General features: G+C 43.6%; 1 protein-coding gene across 1 annotated transcript in view; it reads right to left on the bottom strand.

Moving 5' to 3' along the window:
- wwox (WW domain containing oxidoreductase) overlaps positions 1 to 20,977 on the bottom strand; it is a 135,830-nt gene that overhangs the window by 87,863 nt on the left and 26,990 nt on the right. The window contains exons 6-8 of the mRNA XM_085359146.1: positions 7,125 to 7,213; positions 2,999 to 3,184; positions 504 to 768 (exon numbers count right to left, since the gene is read on the bottom strand). Of these exons, the coding sequence (XP_085215272.1) occupies positions 504 to 768; positions 2,999 to 3,184; positions 7,125 to 7,213 (540 nt within the window). The remainder of the gene's footprint in view (positions 1 to 503; positions 769 to 2,998; positions 3,185 to 7,124; positions 7,214 to 20,977) is intronic.

Raw genomic sequence — 20,977 nt, 5'->3', positions numbered from 1 at the left:
AAAATGTATTAGGCACAGAACTTTTTTTATTTTAGTACTTAACTGCATAGGAGCTAGGGCTGGGATTAGGCATTAACAGCAGCCTATAATAGTCGCGGTTCTCTGGAATAGAGTACTGAGAGGATAGAAAACTGTCTTTCAGGGTTAAACAAACAGTGCCATGCAGAAGAGGAAAACAAACCACAAATATCTCTCTATCTATTAAACCCAGACTCTTTCCCTGATCCTTCAGCAGATCTACCCCTCTCCATCCTGTTCCTGTCCTCTCTCCCAGAAATGTGCCAAGACAAATACGCCGGCTCTGTAAGCGCTATATGAGAGTCACAAATTCACAGACTGGCTTTGCATTTAGAAAAATATAACTAGCTGCAGAATTACTCCAGCGCAATGAAAAGTAATGTCAAATGTTAACCAGTTTCAGCGAGCCTTCAGGCAGGCTGAGCTACAGCCTGCGCACTCGTGAGGTAATATAACACTTTCTCCAAGCTTCTTTTCTCGCTTACCATAGACTTTGTGAAAGGTCTGGCCAGTGTGAAGAGAAAGGTCATCAGCCACCAGCTCCGGTGTATGGAGGTGTACATCATGTTCCCAGGATGCAATGCATTGGAGGTGACACCGTAAGGCGAAAGCCGCCGGTGGAGCTCGTTGCTGAAGAGGATGTTGCAGAGTTTGGCGCGGTTGTAAGCCAGCATGGACCAATAGTCCTTCTTTGAGGGGGACAGCAGCACAAGGTCCACTTTGCCACATGAGTCTAGGAGGTCTGTGAACCTGAAAGATAGTTTGCATTAAGAGTAGTTAGTGTGAGTCTGCCTCGGCCTGCGCGTAGGCTTTCCGCCGGCAGATGTGTGGCGCTTTCTGCATACAAATCAAAGACGTGACATGATGTTCTTTAATTGCCTGCGACAGAGCTGTTAAAATCCAGATGTTTGACAAGGCCCCTTAAACATTACACTACTCGTTGTGTTATTACACGCTCACACAAAAATCTCAATACACGAAAACTACACTGTGTATTTATGCGTCTGTGTGTGTACGTATGTGTGAGAGGCGCGGGATGAGGCTCCAAACCAGCGGAACACATCCTACATATTAATCCAGTCATTAGAAAACAACCAATCAAAATGTCACCTGGTTTCCTTGTTGTGATTTTACAAGCTCGCTGCCTCTTGTTTACTGTCGCCTTCCGCAACATCCTTGCTTGGCTAAATTACAACATCTGCAGGCTTTTCATTTCATGTGCTGCAACTTCGTAACTACTTCAGCAAGTAGAGGTTAATAAATCAATTGCCTCGACGCTAAAGCCTTTTTTTTTTTTTGTAAATCAAAATTTGTTTGCACGACAAGCCGAAGCTGTGCCTCGTTACAATTGAATGAGGTCTCGCAGTGATATTAATGTCGAGATTTTGGTTTTCAAACATGTCGTTTACTGTCTCTGAGCTGCAGCTTAGATATTTCAGAGGTAATTTCATTAAGGATATGATCTCTCGTTTGACCAGATCTGATGTAGTACTAGAGTAAAGTAAACCTGTATTGGGTCAATTCCACAGTAAGCCCCTGTGGTGGAAACTGATAAAGTGTCCAGCCATTACTCCTGCGTCCATCTTTTCCATTCCTGTCCCTTACAGGTCACTGCTTTACCAAGCGGACAAGGGGCTTAGGGAATACAATATACTGCCAGGTCATGGGTCACCCACTGCCTGTGAGGGGAGGCTAAGTAAGTAAACATGAAATCAGCGGAAAGTGAAAATAACACAAGCAAAAAAGGGAGGGACTTCAGTGGATGTAATATAGGTCTGGAATGAGGTGGACAGAATGGAAGATGCAATATGAGATATTGTCTACTTTTGCTCCTTTATTCCTTCTCTCTAGTCTGTGTTAGTGTGTAACTGACTCTCTCTGGTTCTGCTTTAGCCTGCTTTGAAGGGGTTAAAGCCACTGCTGATTGTTGAGGACAGAAGGAGAGAGGCAGTGTTTGTGAGGCAGAAAAGGAGAGCAAACTGTAGGGTGAAGAGTAAGGAGAATACCTGTGCATTCTTACCACTGCAAATACATAAAAATAGTACACATCTTCCTTATTCTAACCCGACAGTTTTTACACAATCAAAACTTGCCTGTACCCACTTTTCTTACTGCTTTAGCAAGTTTTGTGTCAATCACATGTCAATATTCCCTTCACGGCAACCTTTCCTTCCATGAGCTTTTCCTACTCCGTCTTCCTCCGACTTTTCCTACAGCTTGTAATAGCAAAGTGACCCCAAGTGAATCTGAGTGTCAAACCATCCCCTCTGCTGCTCCTGCCCAATCATGCATGGCAGCCTGTATAACATAACTCATATGAGGGCCCCTGTAATAGTGCTGCTGTTTGATCTGCTAGAATAACTCTGCGTATGTTCGCGTTGTCTCAGGTCACTCTGCCGAGCTCCAATCAATCACTGCTTGGCCGTCTGACTGACTGAAGCCACGATCAATGCTGCACACAGACAGGGACTGGCTCTAAAATACATGGCTTGGGGTCTGGGCTTACAGATTACTGCAAGACTCTGCGCTTGTCTGCTGCATAACAGAAAAACTTGAGCCTTTGGAGTTCCTTGAGAAAAAAAAATGGAGGAAAGGGCTGAGTCAGGGGGGTCAGACATAAAAGAGCAGATACTTGATCAAAGTAAATTTTAGCTGATAAGGCCATCCATCATGCTGATGATACGTTTAATTCACAGTGACAGCATGCGGAAAGGAATGAGTTTGAGTGAGTGAGGCTGTCATGTTTGACAATACGCATAAAGTCTTATCTGTCAACTCGTCGGGAAAACTAGCCAGTGCAGCGGCTTTAAGTGCACGACTGGCGATGAACTCCTGAAGACTAGACAGGCTAGTTCTGGGCAATTATCAACGTGACTTTAATATGGAAAGACCTCACTGATACAGACAGCAACCTCTCGACAAACAATCAAACATATTTATACTCACTAACACAAAACTAGTCAATCTTCCTTTTCTTTACCTATGTGACTCAGAGGAAACCACCACGACACGTGCTGGGGCTGAACGACGCAGCACGTCTTGTAGACATTGCACTAGCAGGAAGTGACCCAGATGGCAGATCTGGAAGGTGGACTCCAGCTTGTCTTCAGTCAGCATATAGGGCTGAGTGCACACTGCTGCGTTACACACCAGAATGTGCAGCGGCCTATGGGAGGAAGAAAACAGAAAAACAAAACATGTTTGACTGATTGTGAAGTGAAAACAAACGGCCAAGGAAAAAGATTTCCTACCATATCAGGATGAAGAAGATGTAATGAGAGACAGAGGGAGGATTTTTTTTTAAAAGAGGAGAATTAGAGAAAAATGAAAGCAGAGAGAGGAAACGGGGTTTCTTATTCCAAAGTGCGGTAGACTTTAGAGGTCTCCAGAGACAGAGCATCAGTAATGCTGATATGATACAGAGGTTTCCAGTGCAACTCCCTATGGATACACAGCTACTGTAGATACCGAATACAGCTGGCTGGGATCCAAGAGCAACACCACAATGAAAAGCAATCTCAAACAGTTTCAACACACAGGGGTGGTGAAAGTAATGGATGTTGATACTGGCTCTGTGGAAGCACTTTGAGTAACCAAACCTACCAACACATCGACTCAGAAAGGCCAAGCAGAAGAAAACAGATCAAAGAAAAACCACGCGCTAAGTCATGGAATAAAAAAGGAGCTGGCATTATTAAAAAGGTCCAGTGAGAAAGCATATGTTTTAGGAGACGGAGACATGCAAAGCATTTTTATTCTTGCAGAATCCGTGTGGGCGACTGAGCAACGCTTCCCGCTCACACGGAAAGGGAAGGAGATTGCTGGATTGGTCAGGGCAGCGAGAGATCCTTGTCGGTGACAGCGTCGCTCCAGCGAGCTCAAAACCACAGTAACACAGTCGAACAATCCAAACACACCCCACCAATTTTTAATTTCTTCCATTAGAATTAATTATGAGGCCGAAGGCAATTTGTGTACCCTGTGTTTAAGACTGCCTACTGGATTAATTAAAAACTGGATGCTGGAAAATTAATGTGTGAATTGTTATGCCTTGCTATAATGAGCCATCCCATGCTATTACATAGTAGTGTACTGTACGATCACCTTCAGGCCTCTGAACACACAAGGTTCATTAAAGAGCACCAACCTAGGCACAAGTCAACTTAAAGAACGCCGACCTCAGCGCTTTATCGGCAACGCACACACTAGGAATGTGAGATATTTAAATTTTCGCCCAAAATAAAACAATTGAGGAAGACTCACTTAATTAAAAGAACATTCATAAATAAACAACCTCTGCGACCTGAGTTTAATCCTGATAACACGAGATAGGAGAGTAAAAGTTGCTGTAATGCTCAGAAATTTGCTCAGAAATCGCTCTAAGCTTAAAAGTAGGCAAAAAAAAAAAAAGACTGGTTGTTTTTGCCCCAGTGTTCACATGTCTAATAGAGTGTGAAGTACAGTAACAGTGTGCAAACCTCTTGGCTCCATCCCTAATTTAGTGGCTAGGGGCAGTAATATCACAGACACAAAGCCCGACCTCCTCAACCTTTCACTGCAGCTGTTGATTTAAACTAACGCTTACGGCACTTACACCTCTTTAGCATTGCATGTTATGACCTGTAAAGGCAAAAGAAAAACAAAGCATCACAAATTGGTGATCAAAAAACTCCACAAATAAACAACTTTCCTCTGGTCAGTGCAGCGATTTCTCCCATGCAGCTCAGATGGGCCTCTGGTGAGTCTGCTTGTAATGTAAAAGGCCTGTTAATTCGACTGCCCACCAGTTAGTCCCTCTCTCATAAGCGCAGGTCTAATGAATGTCTTTAATAGGCCTACTGCTGCACACCACATTCCCTCTGTCCACATTAAGACCTCACACAACACTGTGTGCACCGTGCAATCTCAGCGCTGGTCAAACGAGGGTGTTAACTACCGAACGGGGAGACATCAGTTTATATATTTACTTTAAATAACCCCCCTGGGTATGACCCCTGACCTCTATGATAATGTAGGCCAGCAGGAAGAGATTGCCTGTGTGAGCTTGGCTCGTACTGCTGGTCGTTAACGATGCACTTTGCTCCAAACACATATACAGTGGATATGAGAGCGCCACTCATTTTGACCCACATTTAAACTCGCACTACAGAAGCAACATAATAAGGGAGCAAGAAAATAATCCAACCCTTACAAGAGTATAAATGAATGGAAGAATTGTGGACGAAGGTTGTCTGGTTTGTATATAATTTTTAGTTATATTCATTTGTTTGTTTAGTTTTTAAAAATCCTCTATTACATTTTAAATGCTTGAAATTAAAACTGAACTCAGTAAAAACAAATCAGAGGTGAAAACAAATTCCACGTGTTAATTACGGACCGTTCAGTAGAAATTATATTAGGGCCTTCTGTCAGTGCCGTCCTCCATCAATTACATCCCAATGAAACTGCGCCACATTCAACAATATCAATATCCAGGTAATTTCATTTCAATGGACAGGCAATTAAAGCAGAATCGGGGTCAATGGAACACAAAGCAGCGTGAAAGCCACTGACTAAAGCACTTAAAAGCAAGAGAGTGAGAAACGAGAGAAGGAAAAGAAAAAGACTCTGATTACATTTCACCTGTCAATGACACGCTGCAGGAGCATTATTGTGCATGTGCGTATGAGCATGTGTGTGTGTTTGTGTCTGTTTGTCTCTGTGTGTTTACAAGTGTGTGTGTGTGTGTGTGTGTGCCCGCGTATGTCTGTATGCACATATTTGTGCGTGCTGTGTTTGCCGCTCCTGTGCATGTTATGCCTGAAGACATACGTGCAGTAATAGAGTGGTGGTAGACTCAGACAGCTGCCCAGTGCCATTCACAGCTCAGAGCTCCCAGCCTCCACTCTGCTCTGTTCGCCTTCTGATGAGAATTAATGTACTCTAACGTCCCCTGGGAGTCCCGCACTCCCCCCCCAACAGCACGGCTAATGAAGAAATACAACCTTGCCAAAATACTGAGGTGGAGAGAGAACGACACAGACGTAGAGACGACACGAGAGAACGGGAAAGAAAGAGAAACTAAGGCAGATAAAACATTTGTAAACAGTGATATGAAAAAAAAACTAAAGTGTGAGAGGACTGAGGAGTTGAAAGGAGGCCAGCATAACTTGAGTGTGGGTGGGAGGGATATATGTAAGCGCAGGGAGGGAACTATAGGACACAGAGTGAGGGAAGCCACCGTGAGGTTTGGCTGTGACCCAAGACACGTGTCCTGGATGGCCATAACCTGCCTTAGGGCTGCTACGGGCGATGACTGCCCGGCCTCTCCCCAAGGGGCTCCCTTGACACCAACACCCCCTGCGCACACACAAAAACACACTCCCCTGCCTAGAGACCTGCGGGTGGATGAGCCGTATGGATGATAGAAATTATGACCCCAAAATAGCAACCGTACGAGCGGCCACGGGACGCAAGACACATGCTATAAAAGCTGACCACCACAAAATAAGTGCCATAAAGTGTGTTCGACCAATGTCAAGCAAATCGACACAAATAGACACACTCACTCCTGGGGCCTTCCCCATATGGTGTCCATCAGTAACATTTTAGATGTCCTTTCAGTATGGCATAATAAAAGAGATAAATAGTTGCTAGTCCTAAATAAAAGACGCTATTTAGTCCCCACAGTTTTAAACTTAACTGTTTATTTATTCCTGCTTTTAGACTAAAAATAAGTCTGAGCAACTAATAGGAAATGCCATGATTTTTTTTAGTTGGGCACGCTGCCATAACTTTAATTAACAAATCAGTTTTAAACCAGCTCTTCTCCTGTGTTTTTCACACTGGAGATTCTCCATGTTGTTTGATTGTCCAGGTCCAACATCACGCAGGGCAATTTTCCATATGCAGGGCACCTGCATGAGCATCACCATTTACTGTGTGGTTTTGTGGGACCAATGCCAGCTGAATTCAGTTGTGACCAGCTCAAAGGCAAGAGTAAGAGGAGACAAAATTTATAAACGGCATCTATTACACCACGCCTGCTTGATCCTAAAAAAACACACAACCTGCATTTCCAAAACAAGGAAGGGATGAAAATGAACAACATTGTGTTTAATACTTACAGCTTCATTGCTTTGAAAGATTCAGCAAATTCCCTGACGCTGCGCAGAGAAGCCAGGTTGCACATCATTGCTTCAACTCTCGCTTTGTGCTGTTGAGAAAGAGAAAACAATATGATCAGAAAAATACAGACGTAACAGCAAATTAAAAGACATTTCAAAGACTTTTTTTTAGTTTTTTGCCCATTTTAATCGTTGTTGTCAAAGGAAATAGTGATCACAAGTAGAGGCTGAATGTTTGCATTCTGTTTTATTTCACAGGACAATGCAGTGATTCAAGTCCTGGAAGAGTGATCGCTCTTTGCTTGTAGTCCCCATGTTTTCCCCACTTTTACTTTGATGAGAATCCAGGTTTCCAGTTACCGTCCTGTCTAAAGACTCTTAAGAAACTCATAAGTAGTGACAGTGTCCTCTCCCTGCATGTTTGGGTGTGGCTCATCTCACACCATATGTTGGCAGACAGATAGCAGAGAAGAAGAAAAAGATAAATGACTTGAGAAGTGAATGCATAGCTGCATTTGCACACTGCTGAAGACAGGCTAAATATTCATCATCCCCTCCATCCTACTGTAGCATTGTGCTGCAGGGCAAAGGCCTCAGCAAAAATGCATGCAAGGACCATATCTGTTTAATAAAATCATACAACGGGGTTCATCAAGTCTGTCAACTCACAGTCTTTCCATGCCTTTCTGTCTCTCCCCACTCTTCCCTTTATCTGCTGAGGCCCTCGACCAAAAAAGCCAGATTCGGTCTACCTGCCCATATGAGCTCACATGGGACTCTGGCATATGTTAGCACGAGTGCGTGCCGCATGAATTGAGATGGAGCATGTAGATTCCAGACTCCAGAGCATCCCTCATGCTCTGGTCTCTGGGCACAGTAGCACCAGGTATTCCTCCTTCCTCTCACCCGCCATCCCAGGGGAACACTGTCAGCTCAGATTACACCCGGAAAGGCGTTCAGCTCGCCATCCGCCACCACTGGTGTTGCTCCCCTGCATCCCCTCTGATCTGATCTCCTGTCTCTGGGTGTCATATGGGAACGTCTTTCCTCAGCGTGTCTGTCTCAGCACAGCTAAGTACACATGACACTCACAGCAAGGACGCTCCATGGAGCAGTGAGCACAAAGAAAACAATAAAGGGTTAAGAGCATCTTCTGATGGAAATGTGATTCTTCAGGCATTTTACAGACACCTTAACTGCCCCAGGGTGTGTTTATACATGCATACAGAGGCACACGCACACCCGCACACGCACACAACAAATTCAATGTTGTGACTCAAGGGTAAAACCACGCTATCACACCATTATCTATGCCTGAATTATTCTCTTGATGCCACTCTATGCCATTATATGGATGCTATTACAGAGCATTAAAGGGCTGATTATGGCTATTATAGATATGATTATAGGGTACCTGCTTATATGATCTGTACACAGCAGTAATCACAGGTGAGAGGAGACAACTGTCTGATTTAATTGCTTATATGTGCATTTATACTCTTTGCCACTTTCACAAGGTATACATGCACATAAATGCAGGTGGATTGAAAAGTAATATTTGGTCACCAAAGTAACAATATAGTAGGAAAACCTCATTTGTAACACATATGTTTAAAAAAAATCATCTTCAGTTGTTCATTTTACTGTGAGAAAAATGAGGCATTACCTCCGAACAAGGTCAGAAGAGACAGCAGTGTGATAATTAACAGGTCACTATAAGGCCTCCTCAACAGGATAGCTCTCTATGTGTGTATGACCAGCAGAGAAGATGAGAGCAGGTGTCAGCTTGACGAACACATATCCTCTTCTCTAGAGACATGGAGGGAAAGGAAAGGAGAGATGGAGTAATGGGAGACCAGAGGGAGGATAGAGGGGGGGGGTTGAAGAGGGGCCACTGGAGCAAATCCAGCAGGGAGAAGGTGAGCAGCCTGCCTGCCCGCCCGCCTACCCTCCCCCTGCAGATTGAAGTCTTGCGAAGAAAATAAAGTTTATTGCCTGGAAAGAGGGGGAAAAAGCATGTAAAAAGCATTAAAGCGATGGAGGTGAACAATTAGACAGATGGCCAGGTTTTGGAAGGAGAAGAAGAAAAAAAGGAGTAGAAAAAGACGGAGAACACATAGACGCAATCGTTCAGGGTTTTTATGAGGACCCTGACAACTCCTGGTCTCTTCAAGGGCGAAGGAAAAGTGAGAGGCAGCGAAGCCTCTCTGGTTAACTCTGGAGCAATCGCTGAGTAGGCAACACCACAGAGCTCGGCTCAGGGTGACAGTGCTTACCGCCCCCCAGCTACACACAACCTATCGCTACAACTAAAACAGAAAGGCTAATTCTGAGAGAAACGCGGTAAATAAGCTCCAAAAATGAGAAACCGCTGCAAAGTGAGCGTCCTCGTGTCTACGCGTTCGCAAAACAGGCACGTGTTCAGGACAGAAATCGGCAAGGTCACCGTGAAGATAACATCACCTGATGCCTCAGACTACCGCTGCTGCCAACACCTCTCACCTGTCACCTGCCATCAAACCCAGAAGACGAGCTATCTGTAACAAGACAATGACCTTTAGGACTTTCACCATAAGGAAGGAGAGAAGGAAGGACTAAGAGCAAGGATGGAGGCAAACAGTTAAACTTTTCCTCGGTGAATACAGAAAGTTGGCAACTGCAGAGGTTCTCCTTCTCTATCCTGCTCTTTTCCGCGGCGTACCCAGGAATGACATGTGATCACTGCTGAAAGAAAGATGGAGAAGGAGGAGAGGATAGATGGGGAAGCGCTCTAATACAATTATAACCGGGGCCATCCAATCCAATAAAATGAAGAAGTATTAGAGCAGGGGAGTCCCATCCTGTTCAATAAGATACTGGACCACTTTACTAACTCTTAAAACACACACACACGTGTGGGCACACACAGGTGCACACACTTCGCTGACCCCTTTAATAGCACAGAAGCCACCCCTAATGGACGCAAGCAAGTGGAACCACCAAATAATACACTGTCTTAATGCACTAGACTCAATCTCATCCCCCTCTCCCCTTATCCTTCTCAGCCTTCACTCTCATACTTTAACCCCTGCTTCCATCTTCCCTCACCTTGTGCTGCTCACCACCTCAGCGCCTCTTATAGATCACCAATGCAGAGGCAACACTTAAGGAATCAGAAAAACCCCTATATATACACAAAACACTTAGCCCGCAGACCCCGGTTAACGCTTCAGACGAGGAGAAGAAGCGAGTAAAGGAAGACAACGCAGTGTCGAATTCCTGTGGTTTGAAGTATCACTCCTGAATATGAGATTCGTAATATTAATATAAAGCAACAGCAGTATAATATGGACATATCCTAACCAGCAGGTGCAGAGGTAAGGTGTTGTAATGGCGATGAAAGTGAATGAGCAGGGAAGACACCATGTGAAAAGGGCACCTTATAAAAGCAATTAGAGAAATGAAATGACTTTGAGCCCCTCTTCTTGCTCTGTAGATTAGAACAGGCCTCGGAGGGAGGAACACCAAGGAACTCAGATCTCTATGACCTTGGCCGCAACACACCATACTAAATTGGCCATCAGCTTTTAAGACTCATATCATAGATATATATTTTTAGCAAAAAGAAAAAGAGAGAAGGAAGGAGGGGGGGGGGGGGGGACTGTGGAATGTGCAGGTCATATATCATCCTGTCACAATTATGACGTTTGTTCATAAATACCAACCAATCTCCTCTCCACCTGGCTAAGTCACATGCACTTGTGCCTATGCATGCGCTATACACCGACAAAGAAATTAGACGCACACACACACACACCCCACGTGTGGAGAACGCACATGCACATCGCAAATAAAGAAAAGGACACATCTGGCTGGGTGCCCTACCACGGGTCTGAGAACTGACCTCCACACACAGACAAAAAGACTGAATACACACTCAGGTAACGACATGCATTCGAGCACCTAACGCACAAATGAAAGCACGCGTTCTGCACATTACAAACACTAAACACACACAAACAAACAAAATGCACGCCCGCACGCGCGCGCACACACATCCACTTACTCACTGGCATGCACGCACACTGCAATTAATAGGGAGGCAGGTCTCTGGTGAGGAAGAGAAAGTGCCTGTTCAGCACATACAGGCAGAATATGCAATTTCCTCCAGTTAAGTCTGTATTAAATTGATTTCTTCTTTCTCTGACACGGACTGGGTTTTTCCCCTCTAATGAAAGCTGGATAATCTACAGGTTTTCCCTTTCCTGAAATCAAGTTACAAATCAAGCAATTGCAGGGGCAGATATGGGAAAGGTGAAGGAAGGACATGGGATGATTTTCCAGATGAGAAACATGAAGAATGAGGCGCCCACGTGCCGCTGCTCGTAACGTGGGCATCAGGGGCACCTGACACGCGCGCGGGGAGCAAAAAGGCCAGGCCTCGGTTAAGTACTCAGTTGACATTTCTGGTCAGCGACGGCCGTGCCATGTTAGTAAGCGCGGCTCTAATAACTGTAATTAATTAAATGCGTGAATTAGTAAGCACCTCAATGAGCTAATCATTCATTCAAACCTGTCAGGAAGTCACATGGAGGCGGAAAGCTGGAGAAAAGCGCGCTGAGCAGAAAATGACTTTAAAAGAACTTAAAGATGAACAGTAAAACAAAAGGTATTTAGTTACTTTAATGGGTAAAAGCAGCAGTACAAAAATATACGAATAATTAAATTCAATCTTTTTTAGCAGCAATGTGTAATTTAAATAAACCAAAAGTAGTCATTACAGAGGCAACGTTACATAATTACTTTTTATAACACCTATTAACTAATGTGTAAGCAGAATTTTAATGGTATAGCTGGTAGAGGTGAAGCAGTTTTAAGTACTTTATATGCTGGTGTAATTTAATTTTACTGAATAGTGAGGCGTTACATTTTATACGCTCATTACAGGTTTTCAAAATCTTTAACTTTAACTGTCAAATAAATTTAGTGAAGTAAAAAGTGCAATATTTCCCTCTAATGTAGTAAAGCGGGAGTATAGAACAGCTTCTGTAATGCATACAATGCATTATAATACAGCATAATATGATTCAGCAAAAACTGTCTTAGAATATGCTGTCATTTTTAGAAAGTGATTCCAAAAATCTAAATTAACGTGCAACCAGATAAAACCAAATTCACACAACAATATATAAGAAATTATGCAGGGAATTATTGGGGTTTGGCTTTTTGGGGGGGTTACTGCTAGTAAACATGAACAATGGCCATGTAAATATACAGATGAGCAACTTTTTGGAGGCTATCTGTGAGGTGAACGGACTGCACACACAGAAAAAGAGCGAGATGATTTTGCATTGAAACTTGAGGTGATCGAGCTTGGCGTTATTTTATAGCTATTGAGACTTTGGCTACCTTTCCAAAGAGACAGACAGGTCAGACAAGAGGAAAAATAAAGACAGAGAGAGGGGAAGGCATAAGAGCAGACAACGAGAGAGGGAGAGAGAGGGACAGCGATGGGAAATGAAAAGGACAGGGCGGTCATCATAATTGCAGAGTTTGCTTTTCGGATGCAGACAGACCAGGGCCATGGGGCCTGAGGCAGATATCGGATTGCACACAAACACACACATAAAGCACGCACGTACAAGCTGACACGTGCACCCATATATACAAACATGCACATTAAAAATATTTCACCACAGTGGAAGTGTTGTTTCATTAAGTAGAAAAAAAAGACGGTTAATATAAAATCGTTTTGGTTTTTGTTTATGTTTCATAAAGAATCAAGTGTGAAGTCAGATAGCAACATCCAGCTTTCAATCCTAACGGTGTTTTATCATAAAGCTTTCTGTGTCAGTGTGCGTGTCTCCATTTCTGCCTCTACTTCCCTTCTCCCCTCCTTCATCCAGGGCACAGCCTGATCAGATTTACATTAAAAAGTGATGGAGATTTAAATAATGTGTCTATGTTCTCAGAAAGACATCAAGAGATTTTCATCTTACTCTTCTCTTCTTCTGTCTCTTCTTCTCCATTTCCTCACCCTCTCCTGCTCCTATCTCCCCCCTCATCTTACCCCCTCTATCTCCGCCAGATTCGCAGACAGTGCACATTTTCCTGCATGTCTTCAATGTAACCGATACCCCTAACAACCAGGATTTTAATGCGTTCCATATTGCTCCCTAATATTTCAGATCTCAGAATAAGCACTGGCAATTACATATTTACACCCAACTTATTTTGCAATTCTGCACAGGGACTTTAGTGTCTGGCTGAACAGCGCACGCAGACTTAGCTGCTGATTATGTTGTGGTTAGATAACAAAAGAGATGGAGAAAAACTCCTAGGCCCTGTGCATTTATATTGTATATACAACTTTCTGTTTGGGCGTGTCAGCAATAAAGCTCCGTTCGCTCAAGTACAAAATAATGCGTTCTTTTCAAGTGCGACAGTAATGTGATTGCTTTATCTAAACCTGCTAGTTTTACTCTGTTTAATTTCTCCTGAAACGCTCGTGCTTTGTGCCATCTCAGTATCCAGAGGCCTGGTAAAGCACCAAAACCATTTACACAAATGTATACTGTTGTAGTGAACACACATCGGCTGTTCAGAGATAATAAATTAAGCCCCTTTGATTTAGTTATCCGAGCCTCCTTTTTTGTATCAGCGTTATAAAAACATAAGCATAACATAATTGAATAAGAAAAGAATCTTGCAATTAAGGAACGTGTAGGCCTTTGATGTGAGTAAGTGTATAATAGGCCTTTTGATGAGGGAATGTTTTATACTCCGCAGGGTCTGGTATGCACTTTGATTAAAAGCTCTTTTGTTCGGCAATATTCTAAACTGCTTACCATTTTCCACTGTCACAATAGTTTAGTCTGGAAAGACAGGAGATGGTGCCTTTTGCTCTTTCTCTCTGGGATAGAAAATCTTGCCCTTTCTCGTATGAAATCACACGGTAGAGATACTCTGTTATCACCACGAGTGCAACAAACGGGGAATGTAAGAGTGACCTTTTAGCAAAGGGATAAAAGGGAGGCACCATCTGACATCAGAGTGTTTGTTTTTACTATTAACATTAATTCAATTTCCAAAGTCAGGAGCACGTTCATCAGCAACCCACAAATGCAGGTGCTGAAGCACGATTTACATGATCTGTCCTGTCTGCTGATAAGGGTAGTTTTGCATTCAGTGAAAATGCTTGGCAGATTTGAATAATAGGATTCTCATCATGTATCTTTAGCCCCTTGTCGCCTGATAATAGCCTAAAAGACTCTGGTTGAAAAATATAATAAGTGCGTCATGTGACCTCAGCAGAGGTCGAGGGTCAGCGAGCCACGGATCGTCAACAGAACACTGGCGTGACAGAGAATAAATGATGCCTTGTAAACAAATTGAATTATTGCTTTAATTCATGCAGTCTGATTCAATTTGCAGGAGGAGCGATCCTACACAGGGGAACGGAGGAGTGAAGGAGTGACAGCGAGCAAGAAGGAAAGAAGAGGACGACGTGGACGCACACCTTCCCCTCCATCACTCCATCCCACGATGTCTTTGGCTCCACTGAAGAAAAGTAACTGCATTAAGAGTCCCGATCATCTCGCAAGACTGCGTGCTGCTTTCTGTAGACGGCGCGTCTTCCTTTTGTCTCTCAGCTAAATGTATTAAGGTTGTGTCAAATTAAGTTCGAGCTGGGACCACTGGGTTGACTTTCTGCCCTGGCGCTAAATGAGTGACAATATCTGAATTTTATAAACTGGTGCACCCAGAGCATGTTGATGAAGAGGTTTCTTCTTTTAGATGTGGATGCGATGGAAAAAAGGAGAGCTAAAATCTGAAGAAATCTGCTTATTGTGATTGGCAAACAGGAAAGCCCATCCTCCTATGGTACAACCCATGAACCTAAAAAACCCCGTCTAAACCATCAGTATTACTTTCGTCTATCACCCAAAGCTACATTAGGTCTCTCCTCAGTTTGCTCCTTAATTCCATCAGAGTAATCCCACATTATTGCCCTCTAACAGTACCCTAAACGGAGAATAAAAAGTTTGCTCCCCTCTAGCAGTGTATTACCAGGAAACAACAGGCCCTCTCCTCATTAAGTTATAGATATAAATGCTCCAAAGCATGAAATTACCCCCGAGCCTCCCTCTCCAAATAACCTGGTTTGCAAACAAATGATCCGAGCACAAGCAGTAAAAGGCAGATTATTAAAATAATAGGAGGGATTTAAATTTGCATCCACAGAACAATTCGGCAAAGGACTATGCAATTACTCCCCCTCTCCTCCTCCCCTGTTCATTCCACCTCTCTATACCGGCAAGCCTAGAGTCCCTCACACTTTATAGTGTCCATCTGTTCTGTCTAAGAAACAGGAGAACATTCTGGTCTCTTCAGGTGCATCTGCACTTGTGTTGATGTAGCTAAATGCAGGGATGTGTGAGCTAACTTGGTAGTTTGTGGAGCTTTTGTCGAGTCAAAACCACGATCAATTCCCATACTCAGCCCTAGCCAAGTATTTCTCTCCTTCTATGATAAATATCTAACTTTATCCCGAGACGATAACAGTGCCTCCTCCTATGCTGGGGTAAATGGGGAGCGATGAGAGAGTGAGGTAAGCAAGAACGGACAAGGCAAAGGGTGCTCAGATCTGCATTACCTCTGAGTTATGGCCTCCATTTGCATCTCAATCAGCCTCTTTGGAGAGCCTAGCACCTTGGTAACACCCCCATCACACCACAGCCACCCCAGGTAATCAGCGAGATTTAGTGGGACTGGCAGTCTACCATGGGCACCCCCTGGCTGGGGCTCGCTGCTCATTCCCAGCCCCTGGTTTCGCTAAGGGCCCTCTGGGCCACATCCAAACACCGGAGAATGGCAGCACTTAACAAGACTGAGGAAGACCAAAATAGACGAGCAGCAAGAACAGGCCATAAAAAAAGAAGGAAAACAAAGCACCCATGTGATCGTAATACATCTTCCCGCATAGATGTCTGCATAGTGCTCTGAATTGCTGCCTCATTATAGCAGGGGGGTAAAGAAAAAAAAAAAAAGAAAACAAATGTGAACTTGTGACCTCAGGTGAGAACATTTTGTCTCCGAGCTGATGATGACACTGACATCGCCGCGCTGCACCCCTGCAGCAACATCAGGCTCTTTCTAACGTGTAATGGGAGTATGCGCACCCACAAACAAGCACACACGCACACAGCCACATGGTGCGATTTGCAGATAGTGAATGCTCCACTTGAGACTTGCCTCTCTAGTTAGCACTGTCTCATGGCTGGACCCTGCTAAGGCATTATTACCTACAGTCAGCCCTATTGATATTGTGACTCCAGCATCTGTTCACCTCCTTGTTACTGCATGGACCCCAGCACACTGTCCTATCTGACTGTGTGCATGGTTTGTGTGTGTGTGTGTGTGCGCATCTTAGACCTCTGGCCATGAGAGTAGTCACTTTGCACAGTAGAAGACGAGAGGCTGAGGAGGCTAATAGAGAACCACTGAACACACCAGGGGCCTAATCAAGTGCGAAGGACACATACCCACAGCTCCAAAGCTCTCTCTTAAACAAACACTCTGGCCTTTCTTTCTCACTCTAATCTCACGGATGCTCACAGATACCGATGCCACATCACACAAACTCTTTGTAAGCAAAACAAAAATATAACGAAGAGGGGCGAGACCGAACTTTATCTGCAAATACAGATGGCTCGGGTGACCATGGCAAAAAATAAATAAAAAAAGAGGGAAACAAAAGGCAAACAGGAGGGGTGCAAGGAGTGAAGATGGAAAGACTAAGAATGAGGAGCTGAGTTTCAGTTATCAGAATCAAATGTTAGTGGGGAAAAAATGGGGAGTGGGCAACATTAATCAAAGTGTTCACCTAGTGGGCAGCCATATGGCAGATCAGCACGCCAACAGTGCAAACTTGCTGATCTTCAGTAACGGAGTGCAATTAATTCCACTAGCTGCATTCATCTCTCCCTCACACGCTGAAGGAAGGGAGGTAGAAAAGAAGGGGAGAGAACAGAGGAGGGTTTGTTATGACTCTTTACTCTTCCTTCTAAACTCTTTTTTCCCCCCCAATCTCTCTCAAAGCAGAGGAATCAAACCTTGGTGATGAATGAGGTGGACACAAGGGCCTCAGGTAGCTCCTGTGGCGATGGTGGGGGGGGAGCGACGAGGGGTGAGTCAAGAAAAAGCGAGTAATTAGGAAGCGGAGAGGAAACAATGGTGGTGAGGGATTAGCTTATTGTAACATTTGTTCAAGGCATTTGTAAGACCTTGAAATCTATATTTATGTGTCTCGTTTTCCTTCAAAGACTTATTTTTCCTAATGAACACAACCTAGTTTAAAAATCTGAAAAATCCCACTGCATTTACTGAAAGTTTATAAGGCAAACGGTACCAACAGCATCACCAAAATGACTAAATTAGAATGCAACTCTATTTGCAAAGCATCGTAATGAGTGTAAGGCACGCACAATACCACTGGTCAAAAAATAAAGCCTCATAAACACGATGTAAATCCTATTATCCAGCCCGCATAATAGCTTTTTTACACAAGACTGTGCAAATAAAACATTGTGTCTATTAACGTTTTCCAACTCTCCCAAAAATTTATAGTGGTGCTCATAAAATCCTTTGAAAAAAAGGCCGAAAACTTTTTTGTAATTTGCCTGCATTTGTCAGAGAGCAGGAATTAAAGTTTGCCCTCTTAACAAGTGAGGCACAAAAATGCAGATTAACCTCAAAACTCAATCTCAATACATCTACACTGAAGTCTTTCTCCGCAAGATTAAACCAAATACGATGTGTTTTTTTTTCTTTATCATAAATCAATTCATTAAAATGTAAATTAAAAGAGAAAAATGATAATGATAAGTAATGTCATTCTCAATCACATCTTCTTCTTTTTCAGCTGGGTAGATAAAGCAAATAACGAAAAAAGATGGCAGAACAAAGTAAACACAACCTGACCACACACACACCCATTTCAAACCTCTTTTGGTTTTATGTAAAATTACCGTCTCCCCCGGCTCTTAACACAAGCTCATCTCCATTAGCCGCAACCTAGTAAAACTGACTCCCCCAAATGAGTTGTGAATATGCATTCCCCCGGCCCAACTCTCCCATCCATACAAAAATACTGCATCCGCTCACTTACATCCATATCTCTTGTAAGTCAGCTCATCCCATAGGCCTAGTCACCATACTACCCATACCAATATCATAAATGACTGTGGGGGAAGCCTTCATTAGGGCAGCAATGCCCCTCCACCCGCCTAATCAGGGCATTTTCCTCGAGCACATTGGGATGGTGGTTTATGGCCCAAACGGGGTTCTGTTAATGAGGAAGTATACATGTCTCCATTTCCTGTCTAGCCAGGTCGGCAGTTCCTGTAGTTGAGTCTATTATAATTCTATTGCTTTTTTTAATGAGTTATATTCATCTTGGTAAAGCGTCAGGCACCATAAAAGCAAATAATAACAATAAATGCACATAATACAAATCTACTTCTGCTAAATGCTGTTATAGTCACACAGTAGTGAATGTTTTTTCCTCTCTCATACAAACACTGTCGAGCGATCCACTGCACTCCAAGCAACGTGGCTTTAAACCCGTATGATGACAGCTGAATTACTGCAAATGCCACAGCAAATTCTGTTACAGTGTTCCCACAAACGCTCGGCTTTTTCTGCTCATTCTTCTCAATCTCCCTCTCTACACCTCTGCTCTCTCGCTGCCCAGGTCTTTCTTTCTCTCCATCATCCCCTCTTCACTCCCAGGCTTCGCTGACATTAACCTGGAGCACTCACTTTTTCCCATGGTTCTCCCATGTTGCTCTCCACATGTCAGCGCGGGAGGCTTTATGGCCCACATCCATCAGCATCACGTGCCAGGATTTATGGGAGATGGAGTCCAAACCCAATAGCTCTGAATCCGTCTTGCTGAAGCTGACCCCTGGGCTCCTGTGCGATGTAATAGATGAGCATCCTTGCACCCTACCCCCACGTAACCACACCTCACTCCTCCATGCTTCCCTTTCTTCACCCCATCTTCCTCTCTTCCCTTTACTTTCATGACTTTTTCCCTCCCTTTGCACATAAGTCCAGTCTTCTACACTGCCCTAGTTGGCTCTTGTTGATCATTCATTCAAGCCCTAATAGAGATTTGGTTTCCAAAAAATTAATGGAGCAAACTGATCCAAGGAAATATCCAAGTACACATGGCCCCTACACTCACACTTGAGTTATATATCCATTGAGTTGCAATTGGGTTAAAATGTAGAAGTGCCCTTCACAGGATAAACGAGAGGCAGCAATTATCTCTACTCACCGTTCGCTCCCACAAACAGACCTGTAGGAATGACAAAGGGCTGTCATATCATTATGTCCTGTAGCAGAAGATGAGAAGCTAAATTAGACAAAAGTTACAGCTGTTCTAGCACAGCTCACGTGCAGCTCACAATGACCCTAAAGAAAGATTTAACACAAAGTTACATCAGATGAAGCGAGACAAAAGCAGACTTTCACATTTCTAGTTTTCCAACCAGCCTGATCTCACAGAAATATGTTAAATGACTTAAGAGCACATTATGCTGTGCTGTCAGGTAATCTGTTAATATACCAAGTCTGCATCATAAAACAACAACAACAACAAAAAGTTCCTCGGGAGGTTTGGAGTGGTGGCTGGTGCCAGCAGCCCTACAGATCGGCAAAGCAGATTTAGAGCTGGTTTTTGTTTTAGAGGCTGAAATAAAACACAAAAGTCTCAGTCAGGAGACTCTGGTTATATGTCACCACCCTCAATCACTACAGTAACCTGAATCTCATGGGTTCTTTTTGTATCATAACTCATGCATAGACAAACTTCTGGTTTAAAGACTTGAGAAGAGGAATGTCCCGATTTCCACTTTTTAGATGGTCGCCATTCTCATTGAGTCTTCTTCAATTTACTTAAATTAACCTACCGTGACACATAGTGGTTAATTTTACTGTAGTCTCTGAGTTATAAATGGATCACCACTATTTGAGAGAAAGGTTTCACAGTTTCCTTAATACACTTTATTAGATGGAACAGAAAAGTTTCAAGCCAAAGTCTGAGACACATACTTCCTCCTCATGGTCCACAGCAGAATTAATCAGCAGAGCTTCATGTGGTCTACATATAGCACTGTGACCGAGGGAGCTGGAGTTCAAAGGTCAAACTGTGTTCACTGGTTTACAGCGGGTTTTTATTACAGAGTTATTTGATATATTTACCAAACCTGTTCACCTTCTAGCCTCCTCCTATATAGAGCTGGTTATCTAAAAAGTTGCACAGAAAACACACTCTCTCTTTCTCACACACACACACACACCTCAATTGGAACACATGAAATAATATTGCCCTGCGGCCCCCCAAACAGGTCTGGACCCTAATAAATGCTTTACACTTTGAAAGAACAGCAAGGTAGCTCAGACACCTTTGAGCCTCCCTCAACGTACAAACGCACACACACACACACACACACACAGACAGACAAACACACACACAGGCTATGCCTGGTCACAGGTCAGGAGCGCTTGTAGTTCTCTGAGGTAAAGGAAAGCATAGCCGCTTGAACTTGTAATATGCTCCTCTCTCCCCTGGTGCCACTTGTTGGGGGTTTTAGTGCAGGGGGAAATTACACTAGCTCCCCGTGTGTCAGACTCATGCTGAAAATCAGGGCTACACACCCACAAACACAGACACACATGACCAAACAGCTAAGCCTCAGCGTGGCTGAGACAATGGCTGTATGACAGATGAAGCGGTGGTGAATGTGTGGGTGTTACCTTTATTGCAGAGCATCACTAATAACTTTTTTTTTTAAACAGAGGTAAGT

Source organism: Diplotaxodon limnothrissa, linkage group LG7, assembly GCF_057381915.1.
Source record: "Diplotaxodon limnothrissa isolate DT_005_m linkage group LG7, D_limnothrissa_male_GT1.1, whole genome shotgun sequence".
NCBI classification, from domain to species: domain Eukaryota; kingdom Metazoa; phylum Chordata; class Actinopteri; order Cichliformes; family Cichlidae; genus Diplotaxodon; species Diplotaxodon limnothrissa.
The sequence above is the reverse complement of the archived record's forward strand: the minus strand, read 5'-3'. Positions and strand labels throughout refer to the sequence as shown.